The sequence below is a fragment of the Oryzias latipes genome, chromosome 15 (genome assembly GCF_002234675.1).
Source record: "Oryzias latipes chromosome 15, ASM223467v1".
NCBI lineage: Eukaryota > Metazoa > Chordata > Actinopteri > Beloniformes > Adrianichthyidae > Oryzias > Oryzias latipes.
In genome coordinates, this window is record NC_019873.2 from 7,311,530 (window position 1) to 7,335,015 (window position 23,486).

At 41.7% G+C, this 23,486-nt stretch overlaps 1 protein-coding gene across 3 annotated transcripts; it reads left to right on the forward strand.

The window, feature by feature from the left end:
* The first annotated feature begins 524 nt into the window (after positions 1–524).
* On the forward strand, positions 525–23,314 carry papolg (poly(A) polymerase gamma). 3 transcript variants are annotated; one of them, XM_011484091.3, is made up of 24 exons: positions 525–624; positions 1,637–1,801; positions 4,981–5,047; positions 5,155–5,236; positions 6,133–6,242; positions 6,327–6,380; positions 6,926–7,037; positions 7,118–7,207; positions 7,283–7,421; positions 12,231–12,303; positions 13,237–13,357; positions 14,074–14,158; positions 14,748–14,801; positions 14,872–14,991; positions 15,065–15,174; positions 16,656–16,777; positions 16,847–17,004; positions 17,095–17,192; positions 17,274–17,476; positions 17,541–17,624; positions 17,695–17,754; positions 17,827–17,930; positions 18,021–18,121; positions 21,429–23,314. In XM_011484091.3, exons 1-24 carry the CDS (start codon positions 584–586, stop codon positions 21,602–21,604), a joined length of 2,529 nt encoding a protein of 842 aa, XP_011482393.1. In that variant the 5' UTR covers positions 525–583; the 3' UTR covers positions 21,605–23,314. The 3 variants fall into 3 exon arrangements, with proteins under 3 accessions (XP_011482393.1, XP_011482394.1, XP_004077012.1); XM_011484092.3 differs by having other exon boundaries at positions 17,095–17,165; XM_004076964.4 differs by having other exon boundaries at positions 607–958.
* The last annotated feature ends 172 nt before the right edge of the window (positions 23,315–23,486 follow it).

Below are 23,486 nucleotides of genomic sequence, written 5' to 3' on the forward strand. Positions count from 1 at the left end.
TAAATTCCATCTGTCCTCAGTGTATTACCAAGAAGGATTTGTAAGAAAGACTATAAAAATTGAAAAGTCGCTATAAATTATTTAATTTCTGTTTTTACCTGAAATATTAATTATTCAAAATAGCACTTATGGTGTTTTTTTAGGCAATTGGATTGTGCTACTCAAAGCAGATCAGTCTTGAAGAACATATATTTAGTAAAAATTGAACTTTTCCTGTGTACACGTCTTAATTTTGATTTTTATCCGTATTAAAAAACCTCTTTAAAACTGTTTCAACTTTCTTTAGGGTTAGGGTTATCTGACATCACTCTATGCTCATATATTTTATTTTTGCTAAACTAGACATATTTTCAAAATAAAGACACATATAGCTCCATGTTCCCCCGTTTCGTCATCGTTACTGGTTAAACTGTAAGTTTTGGTTCTTTTTTTTTGGTTAAAAAGGTCGGTGTTTTGACCATAAACACGTGTAAATGCGGTTTTGCTAACAGGCGCGGGTTGTGCAGCTAAGGTGTTGTAGTAAACAGCTAAAGGCCCGGCTGGTCACGTGACGCACGTCCTTGGCAAGGCGGTGCCTGTGACGATGGTCGTTCAGCGTGGTGCTAGCAGACATCTAACAAACAGGTTACTTTGTGTTTTATTATTTGCTCCACAAAATGACAAATAAGAACCCAAAGCCGGCATTAAACGACCGTTTCACCGCCAACACTGAAGAAATGTCGCGTTTTTGACGTTAAGAGTGACACGAACGGTGTTGTTTAAGCTGATTCGTTGTCTTCCAAGTAGTGATTCCGGTTCATTGGGAAGGTTTGAACTGCTTTTTGGAAAGTGACCATTGTTGTAATCAGGTCGAAGCTGTTATCATTCCCACCTACTGACTTTTCTTAGTTTTTTTAACGTAGTAACACCATATAGAACCAACACAAGTTTTTTTTAGTGTCATGAAAGAAATGTCAAGGTGAGTTCTGCGCCTGGCAACTTTTCAACTTGTGGTTTTCGTTTGCTTTTAGCTGCTTCTGAAGAATAGGCTAAAGGCTAATGCTAGCCAACTGTCACAACAAGGCCTGCAGCCTCCGGATGTTGGCTGGCATACAGGTTGTTGTGAACACACACCGTTTATTCCTTCTCATAATAAACATGTTTGTTTGATAATTTTACGTTTTATTGTGTCCTTTATCATTATATGTCACCGGGAAAAAACATTAAACGGATTCTTCCGAAGCTAATTGCTAGCATCTGCTAACTTGCTAAATTAGCTCATTTGTTAGCGGCACCAACCTGTTTATGAGTTGTGCTAAGGCTCTCTGCGCTCCGGCTGATGTTTGATATCGTTGAGGTTTAAATATGTTTGGGTTATCTTGTTTGTTTCTGGAGTTGCATTAGTGAAAACATTGAATTTGAAAGCGTGTTGACACGCGGGGTTTGTTGCTGTCACAGTGGAGTGTTTACACACACTGACCGTACTGCTTAGACACGCAACAACAACCGGTGTTCCCTCAACGTGTTTATGCCACCTTTCATTCATTCATTCTAGTGTTTAAGAAATAAAAAAATCGACCCGCGATGTGTTGATTATAATGGCACGTTAGCTGTCCTGGTTTACAGAGGCTGTCATTTCAACTTGTTTCTCCTGCAGCGCCATGCCTAGTGGGCAGCAGCAGCCGCCCCAGAAACACTATGGGATCACCTCTGCCATTAGTCTCGCGCCCCCACGAGAAATTGACCACGAGTACACCAGAAAGCTCTGTGAGGCCATGCAACCATTTGGGGTTTTTGAAGATGAGGAGGAGCTGAACCACAGGTGAGGACTCACCTGAACGCCACCATTCAAGACTCCAACAATGTGTGCTGGGTATAATCCTGCCTGAACATCTCACAGTTAAATTGTAAAGATCATTATTTACAGCTGAATGTGGCATTTGACTGCGTGAAAGTTGCACAGAATTTGCCATGGCTGTGGGTTGTTAATCTGATTCATGAATCAAGATCGATGATTCACACATTGAACCACAATTCTCACTATTTAAACTAAATGTCTCAAAGAAACATTATTTACCACTTTAAGCAAGTTTTTCTGCCAACTCTATAGTTAACCTGAGCAGTAAATAAAACATAAACATTACAGCTCCTTTCTATCACCTAAAAAAATCCCGTAAATGTTCTCCATAGTTTTTCCATCCTCAAGACTTTGCTGTTCCAGAAGATAGATGACAATAAGATTGTAAAAGAGCTACATCTACTTCAAATTGACACCTAGAAAACACTTGCAGTCCATTCTTGTAAACTGACAACAGTGTTGCCTATAAACACGTTTTACAAACACTTTTTTCGTCTTTAGAGTTAATCAATTACAGTAAACTAAACTTCAGTCTCTTTTTTATTTTATTTACTTAAAACACTAAATAGTTTTACTTTGAAAATGAGAAGCTTCACTGACTCTTTATTTTGAACTTTTATACTTCCTGTGACAGTAGTGCTTTTGGTTTATTTAATTTAAGTACCTAAAATCTAATACTGTTTTCCATTTTAGACTGATAATTGCATTGCCTAAAGTGTTTTTTTACACCCGTACCCAAATTTTCTGGAAAAGATGGTGAATATCCGTGTATATGTCTTAAAATTGCAGAAGTCTCCATTTCAATAGTTGGATAAAAGTTTGTCATTAATACATTCCCCATTTTTAAACAACTTTTAGCGTTTTAACTTGGTGTGCATTGGGTAAAACATGGTTTTCGTTATCACAATAATGCCACAGGATTTCTATTTACGCTGCACTTTTTGGTTTATCCTCTGAAAAGATGATCTGGGATTTTCAGGTTCTGATTCTGCTAAAAATCTGTGTGGTGAAAGTCACTAAATTGGTTGCCTGATAGATCGAGTTGATGTCCTCTGAGAAAGTGCTTACCCTACTCTATCACCAAAGAAGGGATTATACTGGGAACAAACTCTTCAAACTGTGTCTGTTCCTCTTCTTGTCTGGTCTCTTCGCTGTCATTTAAAAAATAATTTCTGCAAGCTAATTTATTGAGTTCCTTATAATGCATTTGTAGATAACACAAGTGTTTATTTTATGTTGTACAGCCAGTCCAGAGCTTTCAAGGTCTAAAAAGTAAAAATGTGGTTTAGATAGCAATTGAAAATGAACCGACAAAAGATTTGCTTGTTCTTTTTTTTGTTTTGTTTTTCTTGGTGCTGTTGCAAAAGTTTTTACCTCCAAGTACACACAAAACCATGTGACTGTGTAGTCACAGTAGTTTAAAGTAAACAAGCTATATGTAAAGTGAAGCTTTTAAAAAAAGAAAAACTCTTCTCAAATTATTTTTATTCTCCCTACTAAGAAAACCATTTCATACGCTGTAACTCAGTCGTCCCCGATCCCCGGGCCGCCGACCGGTACCAGTTCGTAAAAAAGTTGGTATTGGCCTGCAGAGGAAAAAAAACACAACCTTCATTTTTAGAAGTTTTATTTTAGAAAACTTCTTGATTCTCTCCACCACATCCTACTTATTTTTGACGGTCTCTCTGTCTCGTGTTGAAAATAAATCCACTACTTTATTAAATCGGCTGAACCAACCGCTAACTGAAATCTGCCAGGTCGCAGAGTTTCTCAGGTAGAAAAGAGCCAGTGAGGAAACGGAAGAAGAGCTTTTGAGTTTAAAGAAAATATACATCTGCATTTAACAGATAAAAACCAGGAGTCTTTACTCCAAATATGGATTTATTACAACAGTTGTTCCCAAACACCATAATAATAATGGATATAATTCAGCAACTGGCTGTCAAATGTTAAGAGGATGCTGCTAATAAAGTTGCTCAACTTTGGATTCATGTTTATTATTGTATTTAGATGATACCAGTTTTAGTGACCATTTCTGTGTGTTTATCCTATCCTTTGGATCTTAAAAGTCACACGAGGATAAAGTTGGCGTGCAATTATTTTTTAACGTCTGGAAAATCTATATCACATTTTCCTGTTCAATTTCTCTGATGGTTTTGCTTTTATCAACCTGTTACCGACCTTCAACATGTTTGGTGTTTTTGTCTTTAGTTTGGTGTATTGAATAGATTTAAATAATCCAAAACCAAAATTATAATACAATTAGTATTTCTATAACTGCTGTGAGTCACTATAGAGATTTTCTTATTAAATACCCCAAAAAATATTGAAATGATGTGAATGTGTTTCCCTGATGTGATATTAAATTGTTAAATACAATTTTTCCATTGAAAGGACCCATTTCTAAAGACATTTCTCCTTTTTTCATCATGAAAAACACATCATCTATCAGTTTCATCATTCATCTTTGGTTGTCAACTCTCCCCTGCAGTTCTGGTGTTGACCACTTAAAAACAAACCCTTCACTTTGTTTTTCAGCTGTTCTGCTTTAACAGAGCTGCATCAGTTCATGTAAATGCATCTAATAATAGCCTTCCGGTTTCATTGTGCTGGTAAACATGCTGCTGGGACGTCTGGTTGGTGCTTGTCTTTTTTTTTTGTCATTTGAAAATGATTTAATGTAAAACTGCTTTACAGTACTCATTATACAAGCACGTTAGAAGATCCTTTTCAGGTTTTCTTTTTGTCGTCTCTTTTTCTCTTTTTTCATTTCTTCGGTTGCTCCTTTTGAAGCTAAAATTTGTTACTCAAGTCCCAGAAAATTCACAATTCCATAGTTCCCTCCACTACGTACAGTTTAAGTTTTATTCCTGCCACAAACGTTTGTTTCTCACTTGAAAATAGTCCTGCTTTAATTAGAACAGACACTTTCTGGTGACTCTGTTCTCATTCTGTCAGTTTCCCTCTGTCTCCTGGTGTCCACTTTGATTTTTGAAGTTTAGTCCTTCATGTTTAGCGAGTTGACCTGATTTTCTATATGTTAAACTATTATCAGCTTCTTAAAAACTCAGCTTAAAGCCTGTTATGACAGCGTGGGAGCAGGTTTAAAGGAGTCGCATGTTAAAAGTTGCTCTTTCTTCCAGACTTGCTGTTCTTGGGAAACTGAACAACTTTGTAAAGGAATGGATCGCAGAGATCAGTGAATTAAAGGTAAATTTGTCTGATAGCTTTCTTTATATTTATTTTTCATTCTTTAAATCATCTCTTTTTCAAACAGAAATCCTGTCATCTTTTTCTAATTCTTTTTTTCCCTCTAGAACCTTCCTCCATCGGCTATCAGCTGCGTCGGAGGCAAAATATTCACATTTGGCTCCTACAGACTCGGAGTGCACACAAAAGGTACACACTCACTTCTGAGATGTTTTTAGGACGAGCAGGAAAACAGCAGGATCACCTTTACATTGAGTTAAACAAAGAAAGAGAAACTACTCCACAGGTCATGATTGTCCAACCAGATGAGTTTATTCTTTTTATGTTTGAGGCACCAACACATCGCAATCAGATTCTTACAAGGAGCAGTTGTTAACAAACGTTTGTTTCCCACAAAATATTTACGAAACCAAAACAACACAACGCACAAACCGTTTCATGTGACAAGGAAATGGAAACAAAAAGAAGAAAACGGATGGTTTCACCCCTTTTCCTCTAATGAATGGTCATTTTTACAGTTTTTCCTTCTCTCAAAACAAAAAGAAAATAATAAAATAAATGGCAAATGCCAACAAATGCGGATTTCTTAGTTTACATTCAATTTTGACTCATTCTTAAATTTGGATCTTGTAAGGTAAAGTTTAGATTTTCTGTACAACGTGTAAACATTGTTATGCTGAACTTTATGGAGGGAAACTGGGGCTACAGTGGCATGCTGGGAGAAAAGATGCAATGGAATCTGCAGAATGTGTGCTATTTTTTTCTTTTTTCTTTCTGGAAACGTCTTGAACAGAAACTTGGTTCAAAAATCAGAAGAAAGACGGAACGAGTTCTGGGTTTGAAACCTGCAGCACTCTGCGTTAACTCTCAACACTTCCCCATTCTGCCCCTCTCCTGCAATTTAGTCTGAAAACAGACAGACTTCCTTGTAGGAAAGTGTTGAACAACACTTTTCCAAGATTCTTTTACATTGTCTCTCCTTTTGGGGGTGTGGGTTGGAACTGTAAAGTTTTTGTGCTTCATTAAATCCCATGTGGTAAACCGACTCAATGTTGTGGATTTCTTCTGATCCGTCCTGCTTGCAGGAGCCGACATCGACGCCTTATGTGTTGCTCCACGCCACGTAGACAGAAGCGACTTTTTCCAGTCTTTCTTTGAGAAGTTAAAACAACATGAAGAGATTAAAGATCTCAGGGTAAATTTCAGCCTTCCAGCAACTTTCACTGTTTTATTTGATGGATGCTTTCTGATTATGCTTTCTCTCTGGTTTCTTCTTTAGGCTGTTGAGGACGCGTTTGTACCGGTGATAAAATTCAAGTTTGATGGGATTGAGGTGAGCAGAGACCGCATGCAGACGTGTGTGCGTTTAAATAAAAACACCTTTTTGACTTCATACTCGTACTTAAGCTGTAGGGTGACTGTTATGATGAGGAAATCCTGGCTTTTCATCTGAACAGAGTTCTATGAATGTGCCGGTTTAGATTTTCTCCCTACAGAATATTTAAATCAGAAAAGACAAGTGAATATTTTGATGTAAAGTAGGGCATTATTATCACAAAAGTCCAAAACATTTTCCATATTGAATCATTTCTGTATTTTTCTGCTGCTATCTTTACATCATACTCCTGCTAATAGACTCCCCTGTTTCAGTTGAGTGGAGTTGATGTTATTAAGGAAAGAATGAGAAACATTGGTCCTGTAAACATGACGGGTTGATAATAATGGGGTTTAACAGTCAGTTTGTGCTGCTTTTTTAGTTTTTTTAGATGAGTGAATGAGTTTTAATGGCTTTTTTGTGCAGTTAGATGTCATAAGCATCACTGGGTCATTTAATGGCTTGTTACTGTTGTAATGAGACTTTTGTCTCCATCTGGGCAGATTGACTTGCTATTTGCCAGACTGGCCTTACAGTCCATTCCAGATAACCTGGATTTGAGAGGAGACTCCATCCTGAAGAACCTGGACATCCGCTGTATCCGCAGCCTGAACGGTACTTCACTTTAAGCAGATTGGGCTATATTATCAAAAGCAAGTCGGAGGAAAAGCAACTAAATAATGTTTCCTATACAGGTTGTCGAGTTACAGATGAAATTTTGTACCTGGTGCCAAACAAAGAGAACTTTAGACTGACGTTAAGGGCCATCAAACTGTGGGCGAAACGTAAGCAAGGTTCATACATCTTTCCCAATGTTCGATCCTCCTGTCCTAAAACTCTGTGGTAACGCCTCCCTCCAGGTCGAGGAATCTACTCCAACATGCTGGGCTTTCTCGGGGGAGTATCGTGGGCCATGTTGGTGGCCAGGACATGCCAGCTCTACCCCAATGCTGTGGCTGCCACGCTTGTTCACAAGTTCTTCTTGGTCTTCTCCAAATGGTAAAAACATCCTTTTCTAGGATTCACAGTAGGAAAAGAAACGGTGGGGGGGAGGGCAGCACTACCCTTAGTGCTGATTTGAATTTGAGTAAACACATAAGTGGATTTTGGATTGTTTTCTTTTGGGGTGCACTTTAGGGCCAGACCAGGGGTGGGCAAACTACGGCCCGTGGCTGATTGGCTGAAAAGCTTGTCAATCAGTCTCCTCTGTGCCGTGTCTCCTGTACAGAAGCTCTTCAGATCTGCAGAAATCTTTGATCGCCATCAGATCTTTGTTTTCATTCTAAGATCCTGGACTTCATTTCTATGAAAGTTTGATCTTTGAGAATTTAAACAAGAGATAAGGGTGAAAATATTTATGTCGTGTGAGAAAAGTGTAGAAAGTGTGCAGCAGTGAGGAGTTTTACTGCCATTAACGTCTGTAATCGGACTCCGTGGATTTCACCGATCACGGGTTATTTTTAGAACGTAACTTATAACTCCTGGAATAAACGAGGGAACTCTGTACTGGTACAGCTAGCTGCAGCAGAAGACTTGGGCTGCGTTCTTGATGCCCAAATCTGATTTTCTGACCACCGTAATTTCCGGACCATAAGCCGCTACTTTAGTCCTGCGCTCACAGCCCTGCGGCTTATTCAGTGACGTGGCTTATTTACGGATTTATTTGGTGGCCGCCATGAACATATTTTCAGTTTCAGAGCACGGGTTGGATGCTTAATCCAACTCCAAGCAACAAGTCATCTGTTTTTGAACACACCTTTAAGCAGCCAAACAGCATGGACCTCACTTTTGGTCTTAGACACTTCAGTCATGGTTCAACAAAAAGAAACACACATGCCCAGCCGCATCCCAGAATCCTTTGGTGCTATTAGACCCAACGTGCACGTAATCGCCACTACAATATGACGCAGCTTTCAAGTTAAAAGCAATCGTTAAAAGCAGTGTGAAAAAATCCACCATCACCAACGGGTTTGGAAAAGCCGGTCAGCTGCGTGACGGAGAGAACAGCGCATGCTCAGGAGTGAGTTTACCTCAGAGTCATAGTGACACTAGCCCATCTATTTATTAGCCCATCTATTAGCAGCTCCGTTATATTATATAATATAATAATATATTATGAAGCGTCTGTTCGCTCATTTTATTTTTAATCTGTGTGGTGAGTGCTTTTTTCTGGCAGAACGAAGCCGGAAGTACGGTTAGGTGAAGGCTAACAGAAGCTAACAACATTTAGGCTGGATGAACATGAATCTATGCGGGAAATGCAGCAATCTGCAGCTGGGCTGCATGTAAATATGTGGGAATAACATCAGCCTTTATTTTGTCAGGACACGATTGGAAACGCAAATTGACGTGATCTTTTTAATGGTTTCTAAAGACTGAGCGGAATTTTACTTTGAAAAGCTCACACCGACCACAGCCGCTGTGTGAGCTGGAGACATGTTCTCCTGCTGCTCGTTCACATTGAGCTGCGGGACCGATGGCAGTCTGAAGGCTCCCACACGTAACAACACATCCTCCCCTCATACACAAAACATACAGTATTAAGTCCGATTGCTCCGCACAGACACGATACGCTCCGTCCACCGGTGCAATGGGGACGAAGCGCTCCTCCCTGTAGCCGCCCTGGCCAGGGGTGTCGGAGAAGATAGGAAGGGGAGACAAGGAGCGCGCGGGGCAAGCACGGAGCAACAGTGTTTGTTGTGGAAGGAAACTTCTGACGCACGCGCCGCGCTGAGGCGCGCGCTTTTCAATCGCCGCTGCTTTATTTTACTGGTGTGTTTTTTGACCAGACCTGTTGGTACCATAATGCTGCCGCGACACAAGCGGAAGGAGAGCTGTTCCCGTTCGCCCCTCCATCCACTGCTGCTCCTTGCTCATTCTTAAACACTGACAACAGTGTGGCGACCCGGGCGTTGGCCCCGCCTTTAGCCCCTAAGACTCATGGGAAATGGGGAATCGCTGAGGTAAATTTCCTCATCATAACTGAGGGATGTAATGTTGATTATATGGTTACTGTTTGTAATTTTATGTATGATACCTCAAGTGTCAATAAGTAAAAAAAATTTTTTAAAAACCCATAACTGAGGAACTTGTGAACAGAAGTGACATGCATGCTGTTTGGCAGATGTAATTTCATGATCTGATGCAAGGCTGTCTCCTCCCACATTTTCACCCAACATGGGAGTCAGGACTTGCTATGTCGTGCTGACGGCGTTGCATAGTGCATGCGGCTTGTACACTGACGCAGCTTATGTATGTAAGAAGTAAGCTTAACACGTGAAAATGAGTGAGTGGGGCTTGTAATCGGGTGCGCTCTATAACCCGGAAACTACGGTATATCCAATTTACTTTGATGACCCGCTTACATCACCTTTTAAAAGTGACCCGTATTCGATTTTTGCATTTACACTATACAATGCTGAAACTATCAAACAGACGTTCTGAGGAGTACGTAGCAGCATTTCCGCCTTCCGCGGACCTCCTTTGGACTTTGAAGGCGTTGCCTTGGGCGCTCCTGAGGGGATGCACGGGAGATGAAAAAGGAGGGCTGCTCGGCCGGCTTATGTGTTCTCTCTGAGTTTTGAATGAAGAAGTGTTTGCAGTTTGATCCAAGCAAAGAAATAAACGGCTTATAGACTGTTCCAGAGCAATAGTGTCCCGCTTGATTAGTTACCGTTTGCGTCCCGACCGGGACCGGACTGGAAATAACAGCGGTTTCCGACTACGGTCTGAAGCCTGAGGCTGAAAGGTAACACGCTGATGGGGCTTCAGCTGTTCTCGAACAGCAAAATCAGCACACAAAAGCACCTGAATAAGTCATGTGATCTCAGTTGGTGGTGTCCTGAGTTGACGTCACTGATGTACGACTCTCATTTACTGGGTTAATATCCGATTTGTCTGCTTACATGGCACACGCAAATGCACAAATCCGATTCGTATCCGATTTATTTCCACATATGAATGAGGCCTGAATCCGATCTGAGAAAATCGGAATCCATGCGCTTTTTTCCTGCTTACACGTTCACCGTCATATCCGATCTGTGCCACATGAGAGGAACCAATCGGAATTGGGTCACTTGAACCATGCAGTGTAAATGCGGCCAAAGACATTTGCTTGTTTTCATTATTACTGGATGAGAAACGGACGAACAGGACACAGCTGCTCAGTTTTAGCACAAACCGTGAGACGTGTGAGGTGCTGCAGCTTTAAAGTCTCAGCAGGAAAATGACGGAGAGGATCCACTATTTATTGTTTTATTTTTATTGTATCAGTATTGTTTTTCCTGACTTTTTGTCTTTGAAAGTTTGAGTTATTTGGTCATTTTTTAATTTCATAAATAGTGTTATTTATTTTATTAAAAGGATCATGATTGAATAAATGAAACTTTATTCATATTTCACTTTACATTTCCCCTAAAGGGCTTCACAATAAAAGAAAGACAAAATAAGTTTAAAGTTTTAAAGAAAGAATTATTGTGGTCCTCACAAGAAAAAGCCTGGGGGACCTGCTCTAGCATCCATGTGGTGCTGGAGGATTTGTTGTTTTTCATTCTTTCTTTCTATCATTCAAAAACCACATGAAGTTTTACACGAGGTACATCAAGCCGTTGGTGCGATTGGCTTTAAAATGAGAACAAAAGTTTTTAACAAGAAACTCTAAAATGCTCTGTTTTAAAATATAATTTTCAATCCAAATGTTTTCATCCAGATTCCATGTTATCTCTTTCTGACTCCACACATCTGCTCCTGGTCCAGTGCTTCTATCCAGTTATAGAACCCTATGTGGGCCACCAGTCAAAACGTTTGCCCACCTCTGGGCTAGACTCACCCCTTCAAATAAATGACTCCAGGTATTTGCGTGTCTATAAAGTCATGCATCTAACCATGCAGAAAGAATATGTGAGAAACCTGTGCTGCAAACCTAGAAACGACAAACGCCCATCTTTTTTCTGTGTTACTCCAGACCAGGGGGGCTCACACTTTTTTGGCATGCGAGCTACTTTTGAGACAAGTCCCAAAAGATTTACACACGGATGGATGGACGGATGGATGGATGGATAACTCAGTAAAAGCATGTGCTGCCCAAAAGCCCCCAATCAAACAGCTTAGCAAACAGATGAGAGCTGAAGGCCTCCTGTGTTGGACATATTTTACTTTAACAAAAGGGGTTATGAATCTTTGACACAGTAGGTGTTTATTTGAATAAACCCCCTTTGTAATTTAGGCTAAACTTTATTTATATTGGTTTTATTTGTTACTGTTTTTTGTTGGCGGGATGGAAAAGAAAAGGAGGGAAGAAGAGAGAGAGGCATGTTGAAGAAGGGGTAGGAGGGTGAATATATAAGGGGGGGGGGGGGGGTACAACCATGAAGCAGCATAAAGCAACATGTTTCTGGATGTTTAGAATCATTACTGTCAGGTTATTGCAGTAAGGCATTTTCTATGGGTGACGACACACTTAGTCCAGTTCTCTTATGCTGTCAGTGGTTCAGCTTTTTGGGTTCAGTTCTCACATCAAGGAGATCCCAGTTAAAAAAAGTAAAATTCAAATTCCTTTTATGTTTTTGTTTTGTTCCAACGGTTAGGGGTGAAATCCTTCAATGCCAGCCCAGATGATGGTTTGCTTCCACAGTTCATATAACATTGAATAGTGATTGTTGTTTGTTGTTGTGATTGTGTAAAGGATCGGTGAAAACAAAAGGTCAAATGTAAATTCTCTGCTTGTTTTCCTTTCATTGGTTGGCATATTGAACGTCTCAGATGTTAGGGACACATGTATCCAACACGCTTCTCCATTCTCGTCTGCAGGGAATGGCCTAATCCGGTGCTATTGAAACAACCTGAAGACAGTAATCTGAATTTACCTGTGTGGGATCCCAGAGTGAGTATGGGCCGCAGCTCACATCTAAACAAAACTGTCTTCTTGTGATGGTCGCTCAACTCTGGTGGGAGGAAGGTTTTCCAGAGCAGATTGAAGCAGGAAGGTGGACATTACCAAAGCACTTTTTTTACTTGAAGCCTTTTTTATCATGGCCCCCACTTTGTAAATGCAGCTTCATTTTAATGCATAATTGCATTCGAAGGAAATGTTTAACTGATGAAGGTGACAAACATTAAAGGATTTTATCTGCACCATATAGAAAGATGGTGAGCACAGAATGATGAAATACATTTTTCACCTGTTTTTGAAGCATAAAAAATATGTTTTTGTCTAAACATTGAAGGACTTTTAGCCGAGATGGTGCTTATTTACTGCATGTTTTGATTTTCTGGAAGCCCTTTGTACAGGGACCATGTACTGCTGCAGCTTAACATACCACAAGGGGGCACTGCAGTGCAATGCTATGAGTCAACACTTTCTACCCCTGAGCACAACTGTAATGTAAATGTTTGGCTTTTTAAAAATAAATCTAAGGATTTCTGAATTCTTTGGAACTTCTGTCGTATTTTTAATTTCTTATACTAAAAATGGAAATTTCTTTTTTTTTTTACTTTTACTGTGTAGCAGATGGTTTCCAGAGTGTAAGCAGCTCTGATACTTAAATTCTACAATATAAATGTTTAAATTTTAGATGTCATCTCCATCATAAACTTACTTTTTTTTAAATTAAAAATCCCACAAAGAAACTGTTCATCACTTGTGTTTTAGCTGTTATTTAGCTTCTTGTTTGATCCACACTGCACGGCGTTTTGCTAAGAGAGCGTCACTTCACCGGTTGTTGTAGAAGTTTACAAACGATAGAGCAGCTCAGTGCCGGCCGTCATGTCTCTGGTTTTTTGCTGGTCCTCTCATTATTGCTGCTCTGTCTTGCAGGTGAACCCGTCTGACCGATATCACCTGATGCCCATCATCACACCTGCCTACCCTCAGCAGAACTCCACCTACAACGTCTCCACATCAACGCGCACCATCATGAGCGAAGAGTTCAAATACGGTAAACCTCATCCGGCCTGCACAAATAATCTAAAATGTATCATCACCGCAATACGGTGTAAACTGCAATAAATGGTTCAACTTAACACCCACTGCTCCCCTGAAGCGCGATTCCAGCTCAGACGAGGAGAACAAAGACGTACATGGATCCATTTGTCTGTCAGTGGATGCATCAGAATGGAGCAGAGGAGCTTGTGGCCCGCCCCCTGTATTTTTTTATGTAACAAATAAGCTCTTTTCTTTAAATGGTATTTTTTCATCTGCTCTTGATTCACAATGATTTGAATAAAGAAATACACAGAATTGCAATTTAAGAAATACCACATGAAAATGCCACACAAAGACGTTACAATTGTCTTTAGTGTGTGTCTTTTAAACTTTGCAGAGTAAACATGTTTTTCCTTACCAAGAACTGACTATAGTTTAACATTCACACAGGAAGGATACATAGACAGAGACACCATTATAATTTCATAAAAGTCCAAGCGCACACTACCTACATTGTTCTTCATTCGTTGATATTAGTTTTGGCCAGTACCACCAGAAAGTTAGATAATTCTTTAGTGTGTGTGTCCTTGAATAATAAATCAATAAAATGATCGCAGTGAAATTCAAATGTGCATTATTCGCTAATATTGCACATGGAAGTTTTCCTTATATTGTGCAGCCCAGCGTGCATGCAGATGTTTCTGAGGACTAACGACATGTTTCCGTCAGGTCTCAGCGTCACAGATGAGATCCTTCAAGGCAAAGCAGAGTGGCCCAAGCTCTTCGAGCCTCCGAGCTTCTTCCAGAAATACAAGTACGTGTTGGTTCCCGGGAGTTACTGAAAGATGTGAGATGATGTCATAGCTAGGCTCCGTTTGTTTTTTCTGGCAGGTGGGAAGTCGCTTATCCAAAATTTAAAAACTAAAAAGAACCTTGGTTGAGCCTTTAACCCTTGTGCTGTCTTGTGGGGTCCAGATGACCCCACTCCCAACGTTAACGTTGGGAGTGGGGTCATCTAGACCCACAAGACAGTGTGCTGGACCTTTTTTCTTCAATGATTTGTGATCTTCACTGGTGTCCATGGATTACTTGAAATCCTCTCCACCTTTATCCACCTTTGTCATGGTAGGGAGAACACGTCAATGTAAGGGTGGGGTCATCTGGACCCCACAAGATAGCACTAGGGATAACGAACATCCTCCTTTGAATGACCGTAACTCTTTGCACTTCTCAGCCTCAGAATCTGTTAGAATGACACTTATCGCATTAATGCTTGAAGAGCTGCAGTAATTTAATGTGCACCAACAGCTTCAGTGTTAAAGAGTTGACAGACAATAGGAGGCGTTATTCTTCCATAGAATAAGATGTTTGACACGGTGTCTGGTTCTGCTTTCTGTCTGCAGGCATTACATTGTTCTGACTGCAAGTGCATCAACAGAGGAAAACCACCTAGAATGGTGAGTGTTGGAGCTCCATCCGTCTCGTGCCTTTTAGTCTCAAAGCTTACTCTTGGTGACTCCTCTGCAGGGTCGGCCTCGTGGAGTCAAAGATCCGGGTCCTGGTGGGGAACCTGGAACGGAACGAGTACATAACTTTGGCTCATGTCAACCCTCAGTCCTTTCCGGGTTCCAAAGAAAACCGCAGCGAGTACGTTCAGAAGCTGCGGCAGCAGAACTTCCCTTGTCCTGCTGATGTTAACCCTTCACCTCTGTGGTCACAGGAATGACTTTGTCTGCATGTGGTTCATTGGAATCATCTTCAAAAAGGTGGAAAATGCAGAGAGCGTGAACATCGACCTGACGTACGACATCCAGAGCTTCACAGACACTGGTAGGTCAGGAAATGGGCCAGAGTTGGTTAGATTGTTTCCAGGAAATGTGAAATAGTTTAAAGATTGTAGTCTTCTTTTTACTACACGGTAAACTTTACTCCCAGCTACCTAAACCCATTGACTGAGTGACCCCTGCCCTCTCGCCTTCCAAACAGGAAGTACCCGCTGGTTCCACAAAGCCAAAATCCCGTAGACTTCTATAGAGAAATAAACAGCTAATAGTCATTTTATTGTTCAGTATAACCATTCCTAATAGATACTTAAAAAAAAATTTTTTAATATATTTTTATATTTTTTCTTTATTGCAAGTAATTCAAGTTATAAACTGTCCAATCAGATGCCTGAATAAACATATGTAGTGCCTGCTGGCCCCCATGTCCACTATTTGACAGATTTGATGAAGCCCACTTTCAAGTGGTAGGGATGTGGACTAGAGATCGACTGATGAATATTGGTGGTCAAGAATTCCAATAATTGATATTTAGAGCCGATGCTCATTGCAGAAAAAAGTTAACATATTAGCACCAAAGTTTAGAATAATACCAAAACCAAAATGAACTCAGTTTATTTAAAAATGGGGTACATTAAAAAAAAAAAAGCAAATGAATAGCTCCCAAAAGTGCAGGGAGTAACAGTCAGTTGCCTGAAAGTTTTTATAGTAAATGCACCTTCAATATAAATTAGATCACTTAGCTTTGTGAAGAGTTGAGAAAGAAAACTTGAAATGTGCCGGAGGTTTCTTGTAAATGTAAATTAAAAAGCTCCATGAACTTTTATCAAGTAAATAAAACACAGCATGTATGTTTTTAAATCGTCAGTAATCCCTGGTAAGCAGCATGAGATTGTGTTGCAGGAAGCAAAGTTGTTCTGTATTTTCCAACGAAACGACTTCTCCTGGGCTTGTAAATTGCAGAGACCTCGCTAAATATGCATTTTCTCCAAACATGTGAGAATGGTGAACAAAGACACTTTCTTTCAGGGCTGTAGTTATACTCACGCCCAGAGCAAATGAGGTGCTTGTGCTGTGTTTTTTTTTTTTTTTTTTTTGCGAGACAATGCCGGAGACAGCGCAGTATGACTGCATCTGAGCCAGAATAACCAGCTGACAATCAGACCGTCAGATGCCAATATTTGTCAAAATAACAGACACCTGCACCGTCGACCCCTGGTGTAAACCTTTAATAAGCTCACTCCTGCATTGGCGAGAGTGGTTGCCATAGAAACAATGACTCAGACCAATCCCTGCTTGCTGCCGTCATCTGATTCCAACATGGCAACGTCTGTATCGCGAAACAATAACTGAATTGACTTAATTTGGGGCACGGCATAATCGCTCGGTCCAGTTCTCATATGCAGTCAATAATTAAACTAGAAGAGGTTTCATTTCTCTTGTGTGATGGCATTCACACATACACAACACAAACCTCAAATCTAACACCTGTCAAGATGGGACCTCCTCTTTTAACCCTCTTCTCTACAGTTTACAGACAAGCCAACAACATCAACATGCTGAAGGACGGCATGAAGATTGAAGCCACGCATGTGAAGAAGAAGCAGCTCCACCAGTATCTGCCTCCTGAGCTGGTCCAGAGGAAGAAAAGGGTTAGACGGGTTTTTCTTCTCTTTCTTCGTCTCTGTGCCGTTTTTCCAAACCTCTCTGGTTTCCTGCAGAGCATAGCAGAGGTGAACCGTGGCTCCAACGGTGGAAACCCGAAGCGCTTGTCTTTGGACAACAGTCACCTGGACAGCTCCAGAGACACAGACTCAGGGACTCCCTTCAGTTCTCCAACCAGCAAGGCCCTCAAACCTCCATCAGATCCAGACGACGGGTAAGAGTTTGATATCACCTCTTTAAGTTTCCCAGTTGGGTGATGATGCCGTAACGCTGAGCCGTTTTTCTCTGCATGTTGCTGCGTCAGTCCCCCAAAGCAGCTGGTTGTGGAGAGCCCCCCCACACCCAGCGCAGCCGCAGCTGCTGCTGGAGACCCAGGCATGTCATTGCCGGCTATCGGCTCAAGTGAGACGAAAACATTTGATTCAAAAAGAAAGGAATGGACTTCGCAGGATAGTTGAGAAATGTGCAAACTCTCCTCCTCAGAGCCTCCTTCCAAGACGAAGCCTCCTTCTCCACCCGCCAGCGGCGCCATCAACACAGTGCCGAGCGCGGACGTGAACCCCAGCGCCACCAGCAGCCCCAAAGAGGAGCCCAACGGCCTGGAGGAACCCGTCAACGGAGGCGCCACCAAGAGGCCGCACTCCCCCACACAAGAGGACCTGGCCAAAAAGCCCAGAAGCACAGATGTAAGAGAGGATTGTGGGAAATTTGGAATGGATCTCAGATGACTGACGTGGTGTTCTGCTGCAGGTTGTGTCCAGTGATGATGCTGCATTTAAAGAGCCATATCCACCATCCTCTGACTCCCATCCAGCCGGAGACGCACCGAGCACCGTGAGTGTTTCATGCCGGTTCTGTTAGCAGAAAGAAAAGCTTCCAGGATGACGCCTCTGTCCCCTCACAGCCTCCTCACTCTGGTTCCAAGGAAAAGCCCATTCCAACCATCGATACCTCAAGAACACAGGTGCGCCTGAACTCCAGCCCTCATCACTTTTCAGTTGTTTCGTGGTTAAACTCTGCATGTTTCGTATCTCAGAGACTTCCCAGCATGGAGCTGCCAGACGCCTCGTCTCCTCTCCCCGCCAGCAACAGCTGTCGGGTCGTGAAAAACTCCATTAAGCTGGCGCTCAACCGCCACAGGTGAGCCGCGCCTTTTCTCCAATACATTTTGGCGACAGATGGGAGGGGGGGGGTTGTCCGATGTGTCATTGTCTATCTCAACACAAACAGCATCACACCCCCGAAGCCCCCGATGTTTGATGACAGCCTCTCCAGCGATCCTGCTCCTGCCAGCGAGGAGAAGGGAATGTCCATCCCCGTCATCGGATCCAGTGAGTATCAGTTCGTTCGCCGTGACAAGAAAACCTTAGCAAAAAAGAGTGAAGAAATACTAAGGCGCATTATTTTAATGTACCGTTTGGATTTTATGAAATGCCATCTGTACTTTTAAAAGGGTTCAGGTAACTGAACAGTGCTCAAACCGTGAAAAAAACACACCAGTTTTTTCAATAAACGTAGAAGTGCGATGAAGCAGTGTGACAGGGTGAAGGGGAACGATCGCTTTATACCAGACAAATACACACTGTAACTTTCTGTTTATTTTCTGATTCTGAAAGCCGTTTTCTTTTGGAAAACCGCCGGAGTCTGTCGTCCACCACATCCGACCGACTTTCTCCTGTCGCATGTCAAGTCGTTTCTCGGTCACGTGTCCGAAAAACATCTGCTACCTTCTTAAAGCGGCTGCTGCGACGGATAAATTAAATTAATTAAAATGCGGGACCTGACTCTACTGTCACAAACCAGAAACCTCAAGAAATCCACAACTTTGTTTCATTGAATGTTCATCCTCTGTCAAATTTCTACAGACAGTTTTAATATTTTAAAAAAATGTCAACTCCGTCCTCCTTCATACAGATCTGTGAAAATGTTTGACATTAAAGGTTTGAGGAGCTCTGGGCTAAATGAAGGACTTTAACCCCACATCAGTGATGACCTGTGTGTAGAACACCATTAAATCCTGATGTTTGTCAGCAAAACCAGATTTGATCGTTCTGAAGGAAAATGAGCAGCTGTGGCTGTTGAACAGGTCTGCCTTCTCCTCAAACATAGAGACGCAACATTTCATTCATCAGTTCAGAATTCCTGGATAGTCCTCATTAGATCCTCATGCTAATTAAAGGCTAAGAAAAAGCTCATTAAAAAACAAAAATTTTTACGTATTTAGAAAGTTTCTTTGGGGAGAAAAGAGTCTGAGGAACCCAAAGAAAAGCTTTCAACCTTAAAGAAACATAAAGCTGCTATTTACAGACAAAACCAGGAGTCTTATTGAGACAGCCGCTTTGCATATAAATGCAGCAACTGACTTGAATGTTGTCATTTTATTTTGCTTTTGCGGTTTAAGTTGGCGTCCGGTGGTTTGCAACCACTTTGGAAATTCTTCATCCCAAAGTCTAAGTTTAAACCAGCCGCAAACATTTTACATAGAATAAAGAATCAATCAAATAAAGTTGCAGATTTGTGAAAACTGAACAATTCTGAATTTTCCTACAGCAAGAGTGATCTAGGCAGAAACTTTGGCACAAAATACACAATAAATCATGATTTATGTAACAGCAAAATATGATCAATCTTTTTGCTCTGAAAGATGATCTGACAGAGTTGAGTTCTCAATGTTATAATGGTCATCTATTTAAAAACAAATGTCTGTAATGTTGCTTTTTTTCAACTTTTTTACAAATCGGAAGCTTTGTTTCATTGAATCTTTGTCATCTGTAAAAAGTAAAACAGTTGACTAATGTTTTCAGATTTTTAAAAACTAAATTTCTTGCAACATTTTAATTTGAAAAATTGTATTTTCAGAAACCGGAAGCTTAAAAATAATAAACGCAAACTTCGGCCCAGTTTGCACCGGTCCGTGAAAATATTGTCTGACATTAAACCGGTCGGTGGCCTGAAAAAGACTGGAGACCAGTGATGTAAACGATGCACCCGCAGACCCAGACTTGGTGGAAATGCCATCGCATTCACTACGAGTGGGGAGAAAAGTCCATGTCTTTCAAAAACAGGCCAACAAAGAGAGAATAACACAAATGAAAAACACAAATACAAGTACCGTAATTTCCGGGCTATAGAGCGCACCTATTTACAAGCCGCACCCACCCAATTTAATGAGGATTATTCACTATTTATGTACACAAGCCGCGTGCTATGGCAACTCAGTTGGCACGTCACTGATTATTTTGACCCAATTACTGAGAGACCACGTTAGTCTCAGAGGGAGGAGGACATTGTAGTTTAGCCTATTTATTTGAACACACCCACATCTGCCAAACAGCATGGACCTCACTTCAGCTAACAGCTCCCTCAGTTATGCTGTGGAAATTCACACTCAGATTCCCCCCTTCCCATGAGTCTTAGGGGTTTAAGGCGGGGCTAACCCCCGGTTCGCCACACTGTGTTGTAGATTGAGGATGTGTTGAAACCGCGTGTGTGTTTAAGAAGGAGCAGGGAGCTGCAGCGGAACGCGAGAGCAGCTCTCCCCTCCTTCCGGCAGTAACACAGCAGCAATGTGGAAATAACAGGGCTGGTTAAAAAAACATACCAGTAAAAGAGAGCAGCAGTGACTTATAAGCGTGCGCGGCACGCGCCTATGCACGGCCTACCAGGCTCTGCGCGGCGCGCTGTGCCGAGAAGTTTCCTTCCACAACAGTGAAGGAAACTTCTGGCACGCAGCAGACTGGCTTTTCCAAACCCATTGGTGATGGTGGATTTTTTTCACACTGCTTTTAACGATTGCTTTTACCCTGAAAGCCGCGAAATATTGTAGTGGCGGTCACGTGCACGTTGGGTCTAATGGCACCAAAGGATTGTGGGACGCGGCTGAGCATGGGTGTTTCTTTTATTGCACCATGACTGAGGTGTCTAAGAGCTGAAGCTAGGTCCATGCTGCTTGAGTGTGTATTAAAGCAATCGCGCTTGTTGCTGGACGTAGAATTATGCAGGCAGTCTCCACTCTGAGACTGCTGGAGCGCCCCTGGTGGCCGTTAAATAGAAGCATAAATTACCCACATCATTGAATAAACTGCAGGGTCGAAAGTTTGTGACAAAAGTAGCGGCTTATAGTCCGGAAATTACGGTAAGCAAACATGGAGCTATAGCAGTCGGCAGTCTGTATATCCCATCAACGATATCCAGCTGATGCTGTCGTGGAAAAAAGCTGCAAAGCTGATATGAAGTTATGTTAATCAATTGTAGGATTTACGTTAATCACATAAACGGATGACGAGTTCTGGTAAATCAAAGAGCGAGGACTGTTTTGGTGAAGGGTTAAACAAACTTTTGATGCATTTCCTGATTATTTTATTGTGAAAAAAACTGCTTTTCTCTTTAATTTTAATTTAAGAATTCGTCATTATAGTGTTTATAGTCCCCCTTAAAAACGCTGTTAATTGTGAAAAGTTGTTTTATAAGCAGTTATGTCTAAAAAATGAACCACTGTACAAACCAAAAACAGATTTTAGAAAATCAAACCTCAAGAATAAACAGATCCAAACAATACTCTTTATTTTTATATTTTTAAACCAACGTACTAAATGGAATTTTTTCCCCCCCTCATTTTTATGTCTGCTGCTGCTGCAGAACATGTTGCTCCCAAAAGCGTGGCGCCCCCCGTCGGCAGCTCCATCCCCACTTTAGTGAGTCGAGTCGTGGACCCCCTAAACGGGGCGGGATCAAAAAGACCCCACTCACCCTCTCTGGAGGAGCAGGCCAAGCGGCTGAAGGAAACAGAGAAAGCCAGAATCCACATAGCTTGAAGAAACCAAACGGACAGGATTCTTTCTCACGTGGAGGCGGGGCTTCGCTGGCCAAACGGCAGCAGGAGGAAGAGGAGGACACACGGTTGGGAGCGTTTCCGGGTCGGTTCGGTCTGCCTCCTGACACCGCAGGACCGGCACCTCAGCTCAGATCCTTCAGATTCCAGGTTTGATCGCGGGTTTGTTCAGTGCTGCCATGCTCTCAGCTTTTGGGCGTTGAACCCTCGAGCTCTGGAGACGAGGCAGAGAACTAAAGCAGCAACAGCCTCCTCTCCCTCTGTGTAAACACACGGAAAACGAGCTGTTCCTTTCATTTTCCTCCTTTTTTCAGTCCTTGCGTTTAAAAAGATCAGTTCCTGATGCTTGCTGCTCTCCCGTCTGGAGTAAGCCGGTTTCTTTTCTTGGTTTCCTTTGGTCCTCAGCAGAAATCTGTACAGTAAATGTTGATGTGCATAACTTTTTGTCTTAAGAAGAGCAAAAGATCTCTGAGAAGTCTTTTGATCATTATATTGTAGTTTTATCTAAAAATGAAAAAATAGTTTAAAAAAATTGTAAAAAAAAAAATTTTCCTCTCTCGACTACTTGTTTAAAAAAAAAAAGAAAAAACAACAAAAAACAACAAAAATGCGTCCAGCCCTGGAGACTTGTGAAGACGCTGGATTGTGTGGAAGCAGTGGGAGGGAGCAGACCTCCCCAAGGAGGACTCCAGGTCAGCCGTGGGTTTGCAGTGAGTAGATGATTGGAGCTTCTCAGGTGCCGGTTAAAAATGACAAAAAAACATCCTCATGTCAACAGCAACATCTGTGTTTTCTGGGAGTGCTGTTCCTTTTTTTTTAAAGAATGATTGATGTTTAATGTGAAGAATCATAGCAGAATGACGTGTACCAGAATATGTCAGATTGAGCAGCTGGTGGTTTCCTTCATGGCATGTTGGAGCCGCCATCACTAAAGTCTGACCGCGACCTGCAGGATCACACACCTTACCTTCTCCCCCGCCACACACACCTGTCCACCCTCACTCATCTCCCTTCCGGGGCAGCGGGTCTGTTTGAGAGTCTGCGGTGTCGAATGAGAGGAGTTGTGCGTTTGTGTGTGCGAGCTCGCTGGATGCGTTGGCGCCTCGGAGGGAGATCTCACTTGGTTTCGGGTGCTCTGCGCCTCCTGTGGAGGTTCTTAAAAGGCATCTTCTGGGCGGACGACTCTCTGGTGGGTGGGGGGGGATGCCTCCTCCTTGTCTGCCTTTGGCCCCGCCTCTCCACGCTGAAGCTGGGTGTCTGCACAGGAGATACATGCATACTTCTTAGTGTGAGTGAAGCCCCCCCTCAGTGGAGCAGGCAGTGAGTTGGGGGTGCAGGCCTCTTTAGATTTTCTCTTGTTTTTCTTCTGCATCCCAAACTAAACGTAAAGAGGGCCATTTCTTTTTCAAAATGCATACTCTTCAGAATTAGGGGTTTTCTTATCACTTTATTTATATTTGCATATTTGTACCATGTGATTTTTTTTTTTTTTTTTTTTTTTATCGCATTCATAGCAGGTAGGTCTTTTGAAATCGATCTGCTCCATTCTGTTCCAACATGTTTTGCTCTTCAGAAACATTTAACAAAACAGGTTGTTTAGATGTTTGTTTCTAAAATGTATTGAAAGGGTATTTTTGTATGTGTTTCACTTCCTTTAAATCAATTCACACACCTATTAAACCCCTAAAAACTACACCATGCCTGTTTTGTTTTTTATTGGGGGGGGGGGGGGGGTATTTTCACTTTATTAAACTTTATAGTAAACTCCAGTCATCTTCTGATCTATTGGAAGTGTCCCCATTTAATTATGAGTATGCTGTTTTTAGTCAAAATAGTAAATAAAAACCTGTAATTTGCCATGACTG

What these genes read in the sequence shown, in the direction of transcription:
- papolg (XM_011484091.3), top strand. Translation starts at nt 584, where the DNA reads ATGGTCGTTCAGCGTGGTGCTAGCAGACATCTAACAAACAG. An exon ending in ACTCGGAGTGCACACAAAAG is followed by an intron (nt 5,237 to 6,132) that starts GTACACACTCAC and finishes TCCTGCTTGCAG; the next exon opens with GAGCCGACATCGACGCCTTA. An exon ending in GAGCGAAGAGTTCAAATACG is followed by an intron (nt 13,358 to 14,073) that starts GTAAACCTCATC and finishes TGTTTCCGTCAG; the next exon opens with GTCTCAGCGTCACAGATGAG.